Source organism: Prinia subflava, chromosome 5 (assembly GCF_021018805.1).
Source record: "Prinia subflava isolate CZ2003 ecotype Zambia chromosome 5, Cam_Psub_1.2, whole genome shotgun sequence".
Classification (NCBI taxonomy): domain Eukaryota; kingdom Metazoa; phylum Chordata; class Aves; order Passeriformes; family Cisticolidae; genus Prinia; species Prinia subflava.
Window position 1 is genome coordinate 37,723,429 of NC_086251.1, and position 16,533 is coordinate 37,739,961.

General features: G+C 35.7%; 1 protein-coding gene across 2 annotated transcripts in view; it reads left to right on the forward strand.

Annotated features, from left to right (window-relative positions):
- The window catches only part of NPAS3 (neuronal PAS domain protein 3), a 595,307-nt gene that overhangs the window by 405,959 nt on the left and 172,815 nt on the right, over nucleotides 1-16,533 (forward strand). For both annotated transcript variants that reach the window (XM_063398891.1, XM_063398892.1), the window contains one exon: nucleotides 9,804-9,893. In XM_063398891.1, the coding sequence (XP_063254961.1) occupies nucleotides 9,804-9,893 (90 nt within the window). The remainder of the gene's footprint in view (nucleotides 1-9,803; nucleotides 9,894-16,533) is intronic.

Here is a 16,533-nt window from a genome sequence, read left to right on the forward strand (position 1 = left end):
TGATACTTTATGCTGCAGCTGATCCAGAGCACCCCTTAAGGGAATAGCATAATAATTTGGCTGCACACTAAAACCCTGTGTAAAAATACAGATGAACATTTTCTGTCTCTAAAAGGAAAAAACATATTATTAGTTGAAACCTTTTGTTTCTGGCTTCTGGACAAATCATAACTCATTTACCAGTCCCCACACTAGAGAATAGGATTTTATTGTGGAAATACAAACAGACCCTTAATTATCACAGCAGTCAGAGGTGCCACTGTAATATATTAGCTTGTATTTTAAAAAGAATATAAACCTTTTTCATTGGAAGAGCTGCTCCATGCTGTTGATATGCTTGAATTTATGCAATGAGCTGGTAAACAGCAAAATCCATACTTATCTTTACTGACACAGGCATTAGAGGTGAGCTCAGGGAAAAAAGAAAAAAAAAAAAAAAAAAAAAAAAAAAAAAAAAAAAAAAAAAAAAAAAAAGAGAGAGAGAGAAGAGGGAGGGAAAGAGAAACAATATTTCTTCATAGCCCAGGGTGAGATTAGAGTCCTACTGATGGCAAACCTACATACTCTCTTCTCACCTGGTCTCATATTCCAGCTGTGAAACAGAAGTGGAAGGTCAACATAGCAATAGTGTTTTGTAGTGGCAAACTGAGTTGATTTCCTCACATTCATTCAGGACCAGACCTCCAGTTCCCTCAGGATAATTGATTTTCACATAAATGTGCATTTCCCACTTTTGTGTGAAATGTACTTCTGGACTGAAGCACTGTAAGCTCAAAACTCTTGCACAAAGTATTGAAGAATGTAGATGCTATGGATAATTATTTCAGGGGAAGATTTTGAAATATTTTTATTATCAATGAAGTATCCAGTTTTTTTCAGAAATTTGTTTGTCCCATGTAGTTGCAGTGTTCCTTTACAGATAAACAAAAGGAAAAAGCTTCTGTGAGAACCAGAATAGTACAACATAGTTTTGTGTAGATTTGCATCCTGTCTTCTACTGAGTTTTGTGTCTTAAGATAGTGTAACCTGAGTATTTTTCAGAGATCAGGACATTTAAAAGGTCTCTGTTCCTTGATATCTGATACTATAGAAACTCATAGTCCAGCTTTTACTGCTGCAAAGGCTCTCAGAGGTCTCATCTCCATTTTAAATCCATTTTCTCTAAACCTGTAGGAATTCCTCTAAGACCTCTGTTAAATCTGGAAAATACTAAGCATGGATTTGAATGCTGTTAATGGAGGAGACAGACAGAGACATGCAGAGTAGAGAAAACAATCTTCAGAATTGCAAGAATCACTTCAAAATACAGACCCCAAGGGGTTATAGTTTAGTGGGCTTTTTTCCTCTCTCTTTTTTTTTTTTCCCATGTCTCAACAAACCGAGTTTCTAATAACTCCCTTCTAGTAACTGTTCTGACTTGTGTCAGTGCATATTCCAAGATTCAAGTCACAAGATTAGGGATTCAAATGGCAGTAACAATTCTGGAGGTTTCCATGTACTCACTTTTAGTGGAAAAACGAATGGCTGCTTTAATGCTGGCCCAGCTGTCTGTGGATCCTGGAAGACTTCAGAGGGAACATATGTGGAACTGCTCCACACTCCCATAGGTGGAGGAAGAATGGGTATAGCAAATGGATCTCCTGCATTGGTTCAAGGATTAATGGCAGCTGGAGGAACTCAAGCAGATGAGGACCAGGTTCTGTCTTTGCATTATAACATGGAATAAGAGGCTGAAGATAAGAACATGAGTTTTTAATTTTTTTTCCATGTAACTTAAAGAGTTACAGTTAGAAACAGCACTGTATTGGGTAGGCTATGGAGTTATTCTTAATGTTCTGTGTTCTTATTATATCTGTATTCCGTTGTCTGAAAAGTATTCTCGAGATGTTCTTCTTTCAAGAAGAGTATAAATCAGAACACTATGCTAGTCAAAGAACTCAGTTTCTCATTCAAATCTATTTTGGTGTATGTATTACCATCTAATAGATTAAATATGCTAAACACAAGCCCCTCATCCTGTTTTTCCTTGAACACAGCCTCTCTGCTTCATATGTATGAAATCGTGTGAGGCAAGTGGGAGCACATATTTGGGTCTGGGAAAGAATTCTAGCAAGCCAATTGTCAGGATCAATCACTACAGCATCTGAGTACCTACTGAGTGCACAGATGATATTTTAAGAGTGAAATTAACTCTCTATTTCTTCCTTTTTTTTTTTTTTTTTTAACCTAGGTTTTTGGACAACTGACATTTAGTTACCTTTATCTGTTTGCTTTCACATAGTGTCAGGTTGTGTAGATTGACAGAAAAGCTAACCAAACATGCAAATACACAATGAATATAAGATCAATTTGAATTGAGCTTACATAAACTGAAATATTTATACATAACATAAAAGGGCTTCAAACTTGCAGCTTGGGAAACAATAACATTCACAACAATGCTCATTGTTCTCACAATCAGTTTTTCTTCTGCTTGCCCCGTGTTTCAGTCAGATCAGGTTCCCGCAGTCTTGCTGTGTGGTCCGAGGTGCAGGTCTGGGGACTCAAGCCTTCATTCTGCCAGCTCTGTGTATCTTAGCTCCTGCTGCTGCATCACCTTACTCTTTCACTTTTGGCACTTATTTAGTGGATGTTATGCAAATACAGACATTGTCAAGTCCTTTGCTCAGGGCAGCACCTCTCAGTGCAGAAATGCATAACTGATTGTAATATTTGTACCACCAAAGGGCAGGAACCACTTACATTCACACTTTGTGTTCAGAACAAAGGCAGTCTACAGATAAATGTGCTCTTAATCCTGACCTGAAGTGGTCACTTTCTCACGGGAAGAGATACATAATGTAATCTCTGTATGAAAAGTCTCATTCTAAATAAATAAACCTGATTGCATTGCGTGGCATGCAGTGATTGGCATCACAATCTCCTGTCCAAAGAGCCTGGAACCAGCACTAGGAGGAATCCTAAATAATGAAAGGTCAGGAACTCATCAGAAATCATAAAGATAAAAGTTCAGTGCTTTAATACATGGCTTCACAGGGTGGTTTGAGATTATGCAGCAATATAGAATGGCCTTCTAGAAAAAAATAATATTTCTATCTACAGGGCAGAGATTCCTAAAAGTCATTTATTGCTTTTGTACTCAAAAAATTGTCAAACTCTTAATCTCAGATTTTTTTCTTGAACATCCATCACTTAGAGATTTGCAATCTTGCTTTGATTCTCAAACTTACCTCTGATACTTTGCAATATATTATCAGTGAACAGTCCAGGGAGTGCATCTTAAGAACAAGATTGCCACATTTAAACATTTTTCTTGCCTCTAAACTTTTCTGTTCTACACTTTCTACTTTTGCAATTGTTCTGTTCAGGAATAACATTTTTTTTTCTAATCAAATAGTAAAACTGCCACTGCAAGTTTTTGCAGTTTTGGATGTATAAACATACTTATTCTGTAAGTCTGCAAAGATGTATCAAGGGAATCAGTAAAGTTCACTCCTCCTCCTTCATTTCTTGGCTTTGAGCTATAAAGCAGACCTCCTTATTATTGACAAATTTATTTTTTGGCACTCCCTTGTTGTCATAAATTGCATCCTGACCACACGAGCAAAGAGCACGAAAATGACAAATTAGGAAGCTGGCATCAAAGTCCGTGCTAACCACATCCTTCGAGTTTGTCCCCTTACCTCATCTTTTTTACTGTAGTTGTTTTGGTGCCAAATGCACACTGCCTTGTTGCCAAGTACGTCATTAATTCACAAGGAGCCTACGGTCATGTAGCCATATAACTGTTATGGTGGACTGATTGAGAAATGGCAGCAGTATGAGAGTTGAAAACTTGGATTTCCATGTGGTTTATGTTGGGATTTTTGCTCAGTGGTAAAAAGCTTGTAGCCCAAGGAACGCTGAAATAAGTCTTAAGCCATTTTATTTTTTAATTTGGGTTTTTTGGGGGAGGGTGGGGTTTTTGTTTTGTTTTGTTTATTTGGGGTTGGGTTGTTTGTTTGCAAAGGATTAAAAAGATGGAAGAGGACGAATAAAGCTTTCAGAGATTTGTGTAAGTCAGTAGATGATCAAACTTCAGTTGCTCATTTTTATTCATATGTATCAAATATATCCCATGTAAAGTCCTATTTCCCAGCACAATACTCCAATTGTCTCATAGTACTTAGTTGTGAAAGCCCAAGGTCAGATTTTCCACCTAAGCAGTTATGCTTTTGCATGTTTGTTGGTGTTGCTGGAGGATATTGCTCTGATATCTTCATATGAAAGCACAGAAAATGGTTGCTGAGGCCAAATTTCTGTTAGCCATAATTTATACTTTTTGTTTTGTTTTAACCCTCCATTCAAAAATGGTTGCCAGGTTGAAATGAAACTTAATCTTTTGTTTCTTTCTTTAGTAAATCATATTTTTAAACCATGTTGGGACACGATTGATAAATAAATAATTCAATTGTGTGCACATTATAAGAGAAGGACTCTTCTTTCATAAATATCAATTGCATCCAATGCTTTCCCTCTTAAAAAAAAAAAAAGTGAAATATTTCCAGTTATTGAAACTTTTATGTCTAATTGGTGACAGCCTTTGTCCTTAAATAAATGCTCAGCTCCAGTTATAATATCACTATGTCATAAGAGTAAAAAATTCTAATTAAGATGATCTGTTTTCCAGGAAAAACTTTAGTATATCAATTACTCTGTTTCATCAGGGGTAGTATTCCCTTCCCCAGCCCCTTAACTCCTGATCAGAGCCTGAATGCTGAGAAAAGCATCACAGATGCATGCAGCATTGGACAAAGAACACATGCATGCATTTAAATCATGTATATCTTACTTTTTACTGATGTAATTGTGAAATATGTCCTTTTTGCATTCATAATTAGGGGGTGGAACAGATGGTGAAGGCTTAGTTTAAAATAATCTGTCATTAAAATAACCTAGCCTACTGGTAATTCTTCACTCTAACTGGAGTTTAGGTCAGGGTAACAGGGTTTTTTGAAGCATTGGAACACACTAGAAGGAACTAGGGACTTCATGGATAGTGTGAAATATGAGGATATTCTCCAGAAGGACACTGTAGTAAGACTCCAGTGAATTAAATTTGCCTGTAGTGAGAATATGCAAAAATGGCTGGGACAAAATTCCTCTGACAAATATAAATCCATTTACTATGATGCATTATACATAAGCCCATATTCGGTCAAAGTGGTACAGTGGGTTTCATATCCTGAAAGGAAATAACCTCACTGTGCTTCAAATACTGTAAAAGGCAGTGAGTATTTTGGGTTAAAAATCTGTGCTTTACATTTTTGTATTATTCGGATGTCAGAGGATATAAATTATAATAATTTGCCTTATTGTTCTGGGGTGCTGTAGCTAGTGACTTTTAAATCTGAGTCTCACTTCCTTCATGTCTACCACACTGACTTGCTCCTATGTGACAAAGGAAAACTTGTATCAGTCCTGCCTGGCTAATTTAGAACACTTTTCAGGAATAAGAAAACTGGCTCAATAAATCAGATACTTGCACATCTTTAAAGCATTTATTTTAGTGTTCCCTCCAAGATTTCATTCTTTAACAGCTTTGAAGAGAGCATATAGATTTCAGCATGGTATTATGATAAATCTTCTTGAGGAGGGGCAAGCATTAACATTTGTGTCGGTTCTTTTTCATCTTAATCCAACCTTGGTTAATAATCAGAAAATTCTACATAGTGGGTAAGAAGATGTAATTAACCCTTTGACCCCAGAATCTTAATTGGCGCCTGTTGAAAACAGTGGGGCAGTTAAAAAAAAAATAAATTAAAAAGTAGCCTGTGGTGATTGAAACAGCATAATACATAATGGTTTTCTGAAATCAAAAGTAATAGAGAGCTTCAGCTTTAATCACATTTTGCATAAAGCCAGTAAGTGTAGTTTAAAACAAGAAGTTGCCAGTCTACCTTAAATTGGATTGTGCTCAAAATTGGCATTTGGGGTCACCCTGACCTTTTCTCAGCTGCCACACTAGATGAGATGGGACTGAGTTTATGATAGTCAACTTCATTTACTTAAAAAAAAAAAAGAGAGAAATTAAGTTGAGAAAATTTTCTTATATTCATGGTCTCTCCTTCAGTGAAAATAGAACATTACAAAAACCCAGTTACCTTTTCAGACCCTATTTTTATATAATAGTCAACTCTGAGCATCCAGAACAGAAATCCTGTCTGCCTATGAACTACGTTCAAACTGTTCAGAAATTCTGGCTGGAAAGCACCGTGGTGCTCCTTTCAAAAGAGATATTTGAAAGCTGACTCAATCCACTACCCTTCTCTCATTTGTTTTGTCCTTAGTTATACATAAGCAGTATGAATAATACTTGCAGATATTTCTCATTAAACCAAAATTGTTTGTGAATATGTGGCATATAGTGGTATCACATACTGTTCTCCAGTATATAACATAACCTGTGTTACGTTGCCTTGCACCTTCTCTGAAGTCTGCTGCTCTCTTGGCATGCACGAAGGACGCACGCTTTATGAAAAATTGAAAAATTTCAACACGCATTACTTAAATAATAAATATTCATAAATAATATCTATGAATAACGAATGAGACAGTCCTTCAGAACTACTGTTTGACCTGTAAAAGGAACAACATTGTCACTAAAGTGGTCTGTCTCAGCCCTTTCGTACTGGTGGGAGGAACTGCCTTGCATGGGAAGATGGCCATTTCTCCTTCTATTTTTAGTGTCATTTTTCTTAGGTATTGGGACTTGAGCTTAATACTTGGAACTTTTGTTCTAAGGTCTTTGTATTTTGGGCATAGTAGTCAGGTGTAGTTAGCTGTTAATCAGTGGCTCTTTCAAAATATTATTAAATAAATTTTCTGATTTTGCCCTATTGAGCAAAATGCTGAATTTGGTCAGTAGTTGTACGTAAGCAGAGCTTCAGAGAGGTGGAAAAAGAAATGGAGAAAGAATGACCATGACTTAGTATTCTCAGCTGGCTTAATGAACAAATGTTATAGCACAGGAAGTGACTAATCACATCCAAAGGTGTTGGTGTGCTGCATTGGCCCTGTCAGTCCCTCAGTTGTGCCTCCTCAGTTACCTCCTGTGTAAAATGTGGGGGCAAAAGTAAGGAATAGTCTCCCAGAAAGAAAGAGAAAAAAAGACTAAACAAGTAAAGCTAATAAAGTAAAGCTATTTAAAGGAAAGGAGAGAATCAGAGTTAATGGCATGGAAAAGCAGCAAGTGCTTAAGATGGCTAACACCTCTCACTTGTACACCCTTCCAGTTGCTGATGACTTTCAAACTTCAGCCATGGAGGTTGAAATTTCTTTGTACAGCTATGTTGACTAGAGGTACTTTTATTTGTTTATATTTTTTCCAGCAAAACTGGTTTCAACCAATTTCAAAACTACACTGGGTGAAACATTTCTGCTTAATCAGTATTCAAAGCTTTCTTCAAACTTTTTTTTTTATTAAGCCTGAATTCCTAAATAAGATGATGTACATAGAAGAAGCAGAAAAGCCATCAGTGTCTCAGAGAATTATTTTTTCTGGCTCTTACAAAACTTTGTCCAGATATGCCAGATAATTACACACTAATGCAGTGTGCTAGGCAGACCTGATCATAACTGTGCTTAAACTGTATGTCACTCTCTCAAGTAACAGAGCAAGGGGAGCACACAAAAAGCTTCATAAAAAACTGAGAGGAGGAAAGTTGTTTTTATATGATACACAAATAACCATCTTTCCTCCAGAAAGGAAGATATCACAGTTGTGCCAACCACTAAGAACGGGTTAGTAAGAAACCTCTGGTAGGCTTGTCATCACCCCTATGGATATTCCAAGCACTGTTCTGAAGCATCTCTGTCCATGCTGTCAGAAACTGACTGCTCAGATAGGCCTTTAGTCCGAGTCACTGGGACAACTTCTCATTGTTGGTGGAGAATGGAGTTCTGGACAGGTGGCCAGGGAGACAGTGTCACGATTCTCAGCTTAGCAGAGGGTTAAACCAGTTTCCTCAAAGGACCACGGGACAGAGGATCAGGAATACTGTAACTAAGACCTTTAAAGATTTACTTTTCTGAGTAAGAGATTGTACACAGTGGGAGAGATCAGATGTGCAAGGGCTTTGATTGTCCTGGTATGGATCTGAACTTCTCTGTTCCAAATTTTCCACCTGTTATTGATGTTAAAAATTCAAGGAAGTGATGTTAATAATTTGAGAAAGAAATGATGATGATTTATAAGAGGTCGTAAATTACTTGCATAATATAAATGTTTTTACATTAAGGAAATCCATGCAGATTTACATTTTTATTAATTCATAAATATAAATTAGAGTTTTTTTAATACAGTGTCTTTAGTGAGAGTTTGTTTTCCAATATGCAGTCTATTATTTTTAGAAAATTCAGATTTTGAACTAATTCCACCACCTACTACATCAGAGAGGGGTGAACTGCCAAAGACAGCTTCTGACTAGCAGCCTGTTAGAAATTAGTCAAGAAGCAGAAGAATAAAAATACTAAAACCCCTCAGAAATCACTGTTGTGTATTTGCAAAGGAGTGATTACATGATTTTCTCATGTATCTCCATCAAATTTATGTGCTTTTTCCTTCCAAAACTAGGCTAATCTCTGGAATGCTGCAGTTAATATTTCCTTTACATGTTCTTTTATCACAAGGGGATATTTGGGATGTGATTTTTGGTATTTTTCCTCATTCCTCCAAATATTTAGGCTCTTTCATATTTTCTGAGCTGTTTTAGCATTTCTACTTTCTGGAATTTTGTGATTTTACTTTTGCAATAGTCAGTGATTGTTTGCCAATAATCATCCTCATAAAAGGCAGAAAGGTAAAGACATGGAAAGTGTATGAAGGTAGTTTCTTCGTGGTGAAGATTTATTCACAGAGGTATTCTCCCTTCTGGATGTGCAGTGATTTACTCTGTGTCAGTTTAGAATGTAGTCCTCTGTTTATTAACTGCACTCATGTTTCAAAAGGTATGCATTAATCGCTGTAATTGAATTTTGATTTTTGCAGTTGCAATGGAAACCACATCCAAAGACTTGAACCTGTCAAAGTAAAATCTGATCTAGACTTTTACACCAAAGGGATGAAATTCTAGAGACCTAAGCTGTAAACATATTTGACAGTAATCTGCTGATTGGCTTTGTTTGTCTCACAAAAGGAATATAGTGTGTGCGTACAGGCGTGCATATGCGTGCGTGTGTGTGTAATCCTCAATTAATTTACAAATTATTGAGGTCCACAGTGGTTTGAGTGATGGCAGGATTTTATTTTCTCCTTTTGAGTTTTTGGAAATAGAAATTCTCTGCTTTGATTCTGAACAATGGAGGGTGATTTTTTTTATATATATACACCATTCATTGGAAGGTTTCCTTGGATTGTTTCCTTTATTTATTTTCTCATTTTAAAAAATGGGAGGGTTTTTTATATTCTTCTATCAAGCAAATGAGATAAATGTTATACAGTATATGGCATATATATACATATAACATACACATAAATGTTATGGAGTATATGGCACCCTAGGATACAGATATGAGCACGGCAGTAAATTAACTTAGTAATACACTCGCCAACTTGGACTCAGTAATATACTCATATGATATTTATTAATATGGAGACAGAATATAAATGAATTGTCTTAAGGGTTCAAATTAAAACCATACTCACAAAATTCAGAATATTTTCCTCAGTTTATTCTGTGATGCCTTTGTTTGAATCTATTTCTATTAGTAGTTTAGAATTTTTTATTAATCTATTCACTTCTTTTTTTCCTCTTACTCTGTAGTCCCTGGATGGATTTGTATTTGCACTAAATCAAGAAGGAAAATTTTTGTACATTTCAGAAACTGTCTCCATCTATTTAGGACTGTCCCAAGTAAGTACATGCTTTCAATTTTAGAACATAACTGTGTATGATGCATTCTTCTGTTTATTATTATTAAGGCAATAATAATTTGGTTTCTGTATTTTGCATGGATTATTGAATTATCTGTTTAAAGTTGCATCCCGTTCATCCGGAGACACAACTGAAAAAGGTGTCTATAGTATTGGATGTTGAGATGTGTATGAAAACTTTTTGCCACAAAGGTTCATTATTAATTTATTGAGAACAAATGAAGTTTCTTTTCTCGGTTGTTTTGAACTTTAAACCTCTCTACCTGATAGGAAAGGGACACTGTAATAGTTCTTCCCTTGTGTCCTATTACTGGATGTTTATGGAGTACCCTGCATTATCCAGGGAGCTGACACGATGACAGGGAGTCATTTGGAGTCAAGAAATGCTGAAAGAGACCATTAAAATGTCTTGCAGGGAGGGTTCCAACAAGGACACATTTGACGCTTTCACCAATGCTCACTATGAAAAAATGAATTTACAAAATATAGTAATTTGGGGGGTTTTGGTTTGGGATTGTTTTTTTCATTTAATTGCTGACAACCGTTTTTCAAAGATTAAAAGGCAGCACAGAAGTGGGGAAAAAGTTAGTTGTTAATGCTTATTCCTAATCCTGCAGCATTCAGAAATGTTTAGGCAGGATGGCGTCTTTCTGTTGCACTTAGAAATGAAGCAGAAATATTTTACATGATGATTTTCAGAGTGCGACCATTTACTTCTCCTGGAGTCACCCTGAGGAAGAAAAGAAAGTAAGCTGAAATAAGTAATACTTATTTCAGCTACTTTAAATTGAGACCCACACTGCTATGAGGAAGTAACTATTAGCATAGGCTACTTACTGTCAGTTTAGCTGTACCCCCCCAACAATTAAATGGGAAATTTTAATATTTGGTGACAAAAAAAAGACTAATTTTAAATATTATCTGCTGAGAATACGAATAGAAACTCATTAAGTCCTCAAAGAACACACAAACAATCGGCTGTAATAAGTTCAGTAATTGTTATTTTGTGCTGGCTTTGGCAAACCCAATGATAGAAATGGAAGCAAGAGTTGCTTCTAGCTCATATCAGTATTCTTGTCTCTCATTAAAGTCCCTCGTTCTGTAATAGACTTTAATCCCTGACTTAATCTGTTTGGGAGTTAGTATCAAGAATCTCACATTTTGAAATCGGTGCACCACCATGTTGCTAATACAGTAAAGAATTGGAACTTTAATGTTTATTATTGTCTTATGTTCATATTAATCTGGTTTATGCATAGTATCCAACAAAGTCTAATAAGCCAGTAAAGAAGAAGGATGGATAATTAGTTTAAGCAGGTAAATGCTTATTAGGAAACTCCTGAAAGGCATCCATTATACACTAGCTTAAAACAAATTTTACAGCCCTGGTTAGTGGTGTAATCCAAATTCTGTCAAGGCAACTGCATTTTCTGTAATTGAGATGTGTATGTTTGCTTTGCATAACAGATGGCTCTGTATGCTTAGACTGATAGCTAGGAAAATAATAATTGCATTATTCTGGCCAAAAGAATATTAGCTCTTGGGTTTTGGCCATTTCAGTCAGTCCTCCTGCCAGCACAGCATATGCACATATATGGATTGGATTTTCAAGGAAATTGATGCATCTGGAATAGTGTGGCCATCTGAAATATCATCTGTTCAAGAAAAATTTGGCTTTAACCCTATGTTAGTCTCTTGTTAAAAGCATTTTCTGCCACTGTCTTTCAAACTATACAGTTGATAAATCTCTCCTTACTCTGAACTCACATCACGTTGTTAAGATTTTACACTCTGCCTTGATCCATGTACATTTCAAGAAAGGGACCAGATAAACGATGCAATTTTTGTTGCATGTGGGAGTATTGGAAATATCAGGGCAAATATTTCCATGTGTTCACCACTGAAATTACTGATGGAAAAACTACCAAAAATCAGAACCATAGAATACTGTCCAGAATACTGTGGATTTTTATAGAATAATAAATCTACCAATATTTACTAAAATATCTGAGTTTTTTGCTTTCCTCCTCTCTTTATGGAGACATTTTGTATTTCTAAGACCTATGTCATATATATATATTTGATATATGGTTCTCTTGATGTAGCATTGTATCACTAGTGTCTTAATAATTTTAAAAGAAGTGCTGTAGGTACTTCCCACTAAATCACTAGTCAAAGCTTATTTGTTGCTAAAAATATTAGCAAGTCTATCCATAGAACTATTTCTCAAATATACTTGGAAATGCTACAGTTTTCACCACACCAAACTTAAAATACTTGTGAATTCTGAGTTTCTGGGTTGGAGCTATGTGAAGCAGGTGGTATTGTATTTCTTTCACTGCAAGTAAACATTGATATACCCCATGCTGATACTCTAAAACTTTATATAGAACATCCAGGCACTGTTGCACTTAAAGACATGATGATGTACATTATTATTTGAAATCTCTTCATGAAGTGCTGACTTTGTAGTCTTACTTTTTAGTCAAATTATTTCTCTCAGGCTTCATCCTTGTTTGGTGGGGTTTTTTCTTGTTATTTTTTAACTAGTATGCACGGAAATTATGTAAAATATATTTTGTATTTGCAAAGCAAAATGTCATGTCTCCTAGATAAAGGAAAATAGTTCTTGTATTGAATCTCAGCAGGTGAAAGCAGTTATGGTAGTCAATTTTACTCTTTTCTGAACATTTAGAGCCAGTGGTGCAAAACGAATGGATGCCAATGTTCTAAGATAGCTGCAGGACTAATAGTAAACAAATCTGATAAAACAATATCTTGGAAAGTAGCCTGGAAATTATAATAATAATGTTACCCCTGGCAAAATAACAGTATATTTGAACAGTAAACAAAAATTGCAATAAATACCCTTTTGACATGACAATGAATATAACTTACATGTAGACACCCATCAGCATATATATTTTGTAAAATTTTTTTAAGAATTTATCTTCCAGCTAATGCTAACCAAGAATTTTAAGCTGTGGAATTACAATCAGAGCAGTTTCAGAGAAGAGAGATGCATTTCAATGTTTAGGAAAAGAGAACTGAAAATAATGAGTGAGAGAAGATAAAGAGTTGAAGAGAGTTCAAGAGAAATGGACCAACAATCTCCCAGTTAAAGAGTCTATGTATATTGATTTTAGTCTATGTTAATTGTCATAACTCAGTTATACTTGAGGCAACCTGAAATAGTTGAATATACTTTGCAGTCCTTTCATGAACTGTAGTATTTTTTTGAAAGACCCAGAAATGTCTAGAAATGAGCAGTATGGCCTGGATTTCTTCTGTGGGTTGGACAGTGTGATCTGTGGTGTTGTAGCCAATACAAACATCTTTTTACACTGAATCTCTGTAGTGATGTAAAAATGTTTGTTCTTCATATAGATCTAGTGCTGTACATTTTCCAAGTCCTTAGGTAATTTTTGATATCAGGGTAACTTCCATCTTTGGAATCCTCATTCCCTGATTTCCTTTTAGAAATGGGATAAGATTACAAAAGAAAATTGCTAACCACTGAAGAGGCATTCAAATTGCTCCTTCCAGCACTTAGAAGTCAGTGTGAGTGCTTCTCTAAGAGATTTCAATTCTCTTGAAAAGTCGCCATGTTTCAGACCAAGCATATGCTGAAACATAAATAGTAACAAAAAGGGAGAAAAGTCTGTCCAGAAACAGATAAAATAAAAATGTGTTATCCAGAAAGATAAAATTGCCTGACATATGATATTTCAGGTTCCATAGAAAATATTATGAGCTAATAATCTGGCTAGGATGCTTTTGCATTCAGGAAACAAGTTCTTAATCACCTCTTACAGTAGTACTCAGCAAGGATAGTATGCATTGTTTTCCTCCTGTGCGGTCCCCATCTTAAAGTAAAATATTTCCTACCTTTGCTCCTATTTGTCCAAGACAAAGAACAGGTTTGCAGATTGGCCTTTTGAAAAGAGAGCTCACTAAAAATGAACAGTGCAGCTGCTGACATAATAAGAGATAGATAATAGAGATGAAAATGGAAGAAAACAAGAATAAAATTTTGAGAATTTATGCTTTCGAAAATAAAGCAGGCAAAACCAACAGGTATATTACATGTGTACTCTGTTACTGGTAGCATAACCTATTTCCTTATTTTGGCTTTCTGTGCATTTGTTCTATGAAATGGCAAATAAAATTATAGCTACAGCACACAAGTACAAGGTCAAATAAATGACAGTACTCATTCTATTTGTGAAGCTATTCTGAAAAGGAACCATGGTGCCAAATGTGGTTTATTTGAATAATAAAGAAGAATTAGATTCCCCTGATAACTTGGCTGAGGGCCAATAAATCACTGGAGGTTAAGAATGCTTTGCAACTGCCATGTATTTCTTTTGCTTTTACGAAGCACAAACCTCAACTACTATGCTCTACCTGTTTTTCAATGCAAATCAAGTTGAGGTTCGTGGATGGGTAAAGGATTGCTTTTGTGCTCTGTTTGCTTAAAAAAATAATATAAAGCAATCTTGACACTTGCACTGATTCTGAAAATTCTATCTTATTTTCCTCCTATACCAATAACAAAACAAACATAATAAACATAATAATAAATAATAATAATAATGCAAAAAATAACAAAATCCAGAACTGTAAATTTTTTAAAGCAAAACTAGATAATAAACAGTTGTGAGAAGAACTTGCCCTTTTCTTTGTGAGGTTGTCATTGTTTTAGTGTTCTGAATTTAAATACTTCTATGTAAAATGATCATTTTGCTCATACAGGAAATTGACACTACCACTGTTAAATTTTTAACAGTTTTTCCCCTTTAAAGAGAGGAAATAAAAGCCTGGGAAATTCTGCGTTGATCATGTGGGGCTTTAGTTTTTTTTCCTTAAAATTCAGTGTAAGAGTGTTAATTTACTGTTGTATTTTATGCTAAAAGAAGTGAACAAGGGAGGAGTTCTGTTGAAATAGCGCAGCTTTGAGGATTTTGAGAGCAGTAAGAAAATACAAGTATCAAAATAATTCAGAAACAGTACAAGGCACAGTGGCACATTATCAATTTACAACATTTAAATTGATAAATGCTTGGTGGTGAAGGCCTACAAGGGCACTTTGAAAAGCAAATAGCGACCTGCTGAAGAAATTGATTTTTCCCCCCCGAAAATGACTGCATGATGCATCATTTGACTGCATGCTGTCCAAGTGCTTGACAGAGATAATCTCAGCAATCCCACGGGTGACCTTATCGTTCTCACCAGGGCAACTTTGTCTAGGTTCTGACTTTGTGCATGTCAAGGTTTCTTCAGGCAGGATCCTTAGGGGGAAAAAGTTCCTCTGTTCGATCCAGATATTGAACCACTCTTGAAGGCACTCCCCCACCCGCAAAAAGGCAAGCTTGTTTCTTTTCTTCATAATTATGAATGAACTGAACAAGGGAAAATATCTATAGACACAGGATCTTTGCTGAAGCCATTATTGCCTTCTCAGTGTAGCTTGCTTAGCTTAGCTCTTAAAGGAGAAAGGATACCTGCCATTAGAGGTTATCAGACACAGTTGAAAGACTGCAAAATATACGGCTCTCTTCTACATAGCAGAAATATCCCACCTGCTTTCTTTATCATATTCACTGTTCACAGCTTTATCTTTGCCATCCTCAAAGTATTTAATATCAGTGCCTAATCATTTTTTCTCTATGTTGTTGTTTTGATTTATTTTTTTTTAAATCCCTATCCCAACCCAAGAATGTTTAAGGCAACTCAAGTGCAAATGACAACCTGACAGAAGTCCTGAACATCAACATCAATATGCATAATTTTGCATAGACACTCTGTAACAACCTTCACTGTATGATCATGAAGAGGTCCAAAACACTTAGGCTATTTTATCTGGTTATTACCAAACTGGTTTTGTCTTGCACAGAGAAATATATTGCCCAAACTGTGATGAATAATGACATTTTAAAATTTGCAGGATTTTTTAAAGATCTTTGTATAATGGACAAATTATTCTTCATGTGCAGTTAGTAAGTGTTAATTATAATTACTGACTAGGAATCTGTTGAAAGCAGCAAATGTTATGCTCTGTTTGGTACCCCAAAGCTGCTTTACCCACTGCCTTTGACACCCACAGTTCACTGTATTCAACCTCTTTTACCTCCTTCTTTCATCCACAACATTAATTCTGAGTGAACAAGACGTGCTTCCTTGCTTTTGACAAGATTTGCTGCAGTCTCATGCGACAAAAACCCAACACTCATTCCAGATTCAGAAAGTAGGATTTATAACAGCATTTTAATTTAATGTTGGATGTCGAACATATAAAGAGATCACAGTAGTACTAGAGCTGAAAATTGATGCCTTTTTTATTAGTGTCCTCTCAGAAGTGGGTGAGCCGCTGTTTGTGCAATGGAGCACAGAGCACCACAGTCAGATGAATGAGGATATGCTATCTGCAAGGAATCATATTTCAAACCACTGTCTGCTTCTATTGATGTGCTCAGAGTTGAAAGGTTATGCTAGTAAATGCCATCAGAATTTTCAGCATTAGAAATCTGTGGAATAATCCGCTGACTGTCACTTTGTAGTGAGTCCAAATGCAATACATGGTGATGCTTTAGTGATTTTTTTTAATTGAAATTAACTTA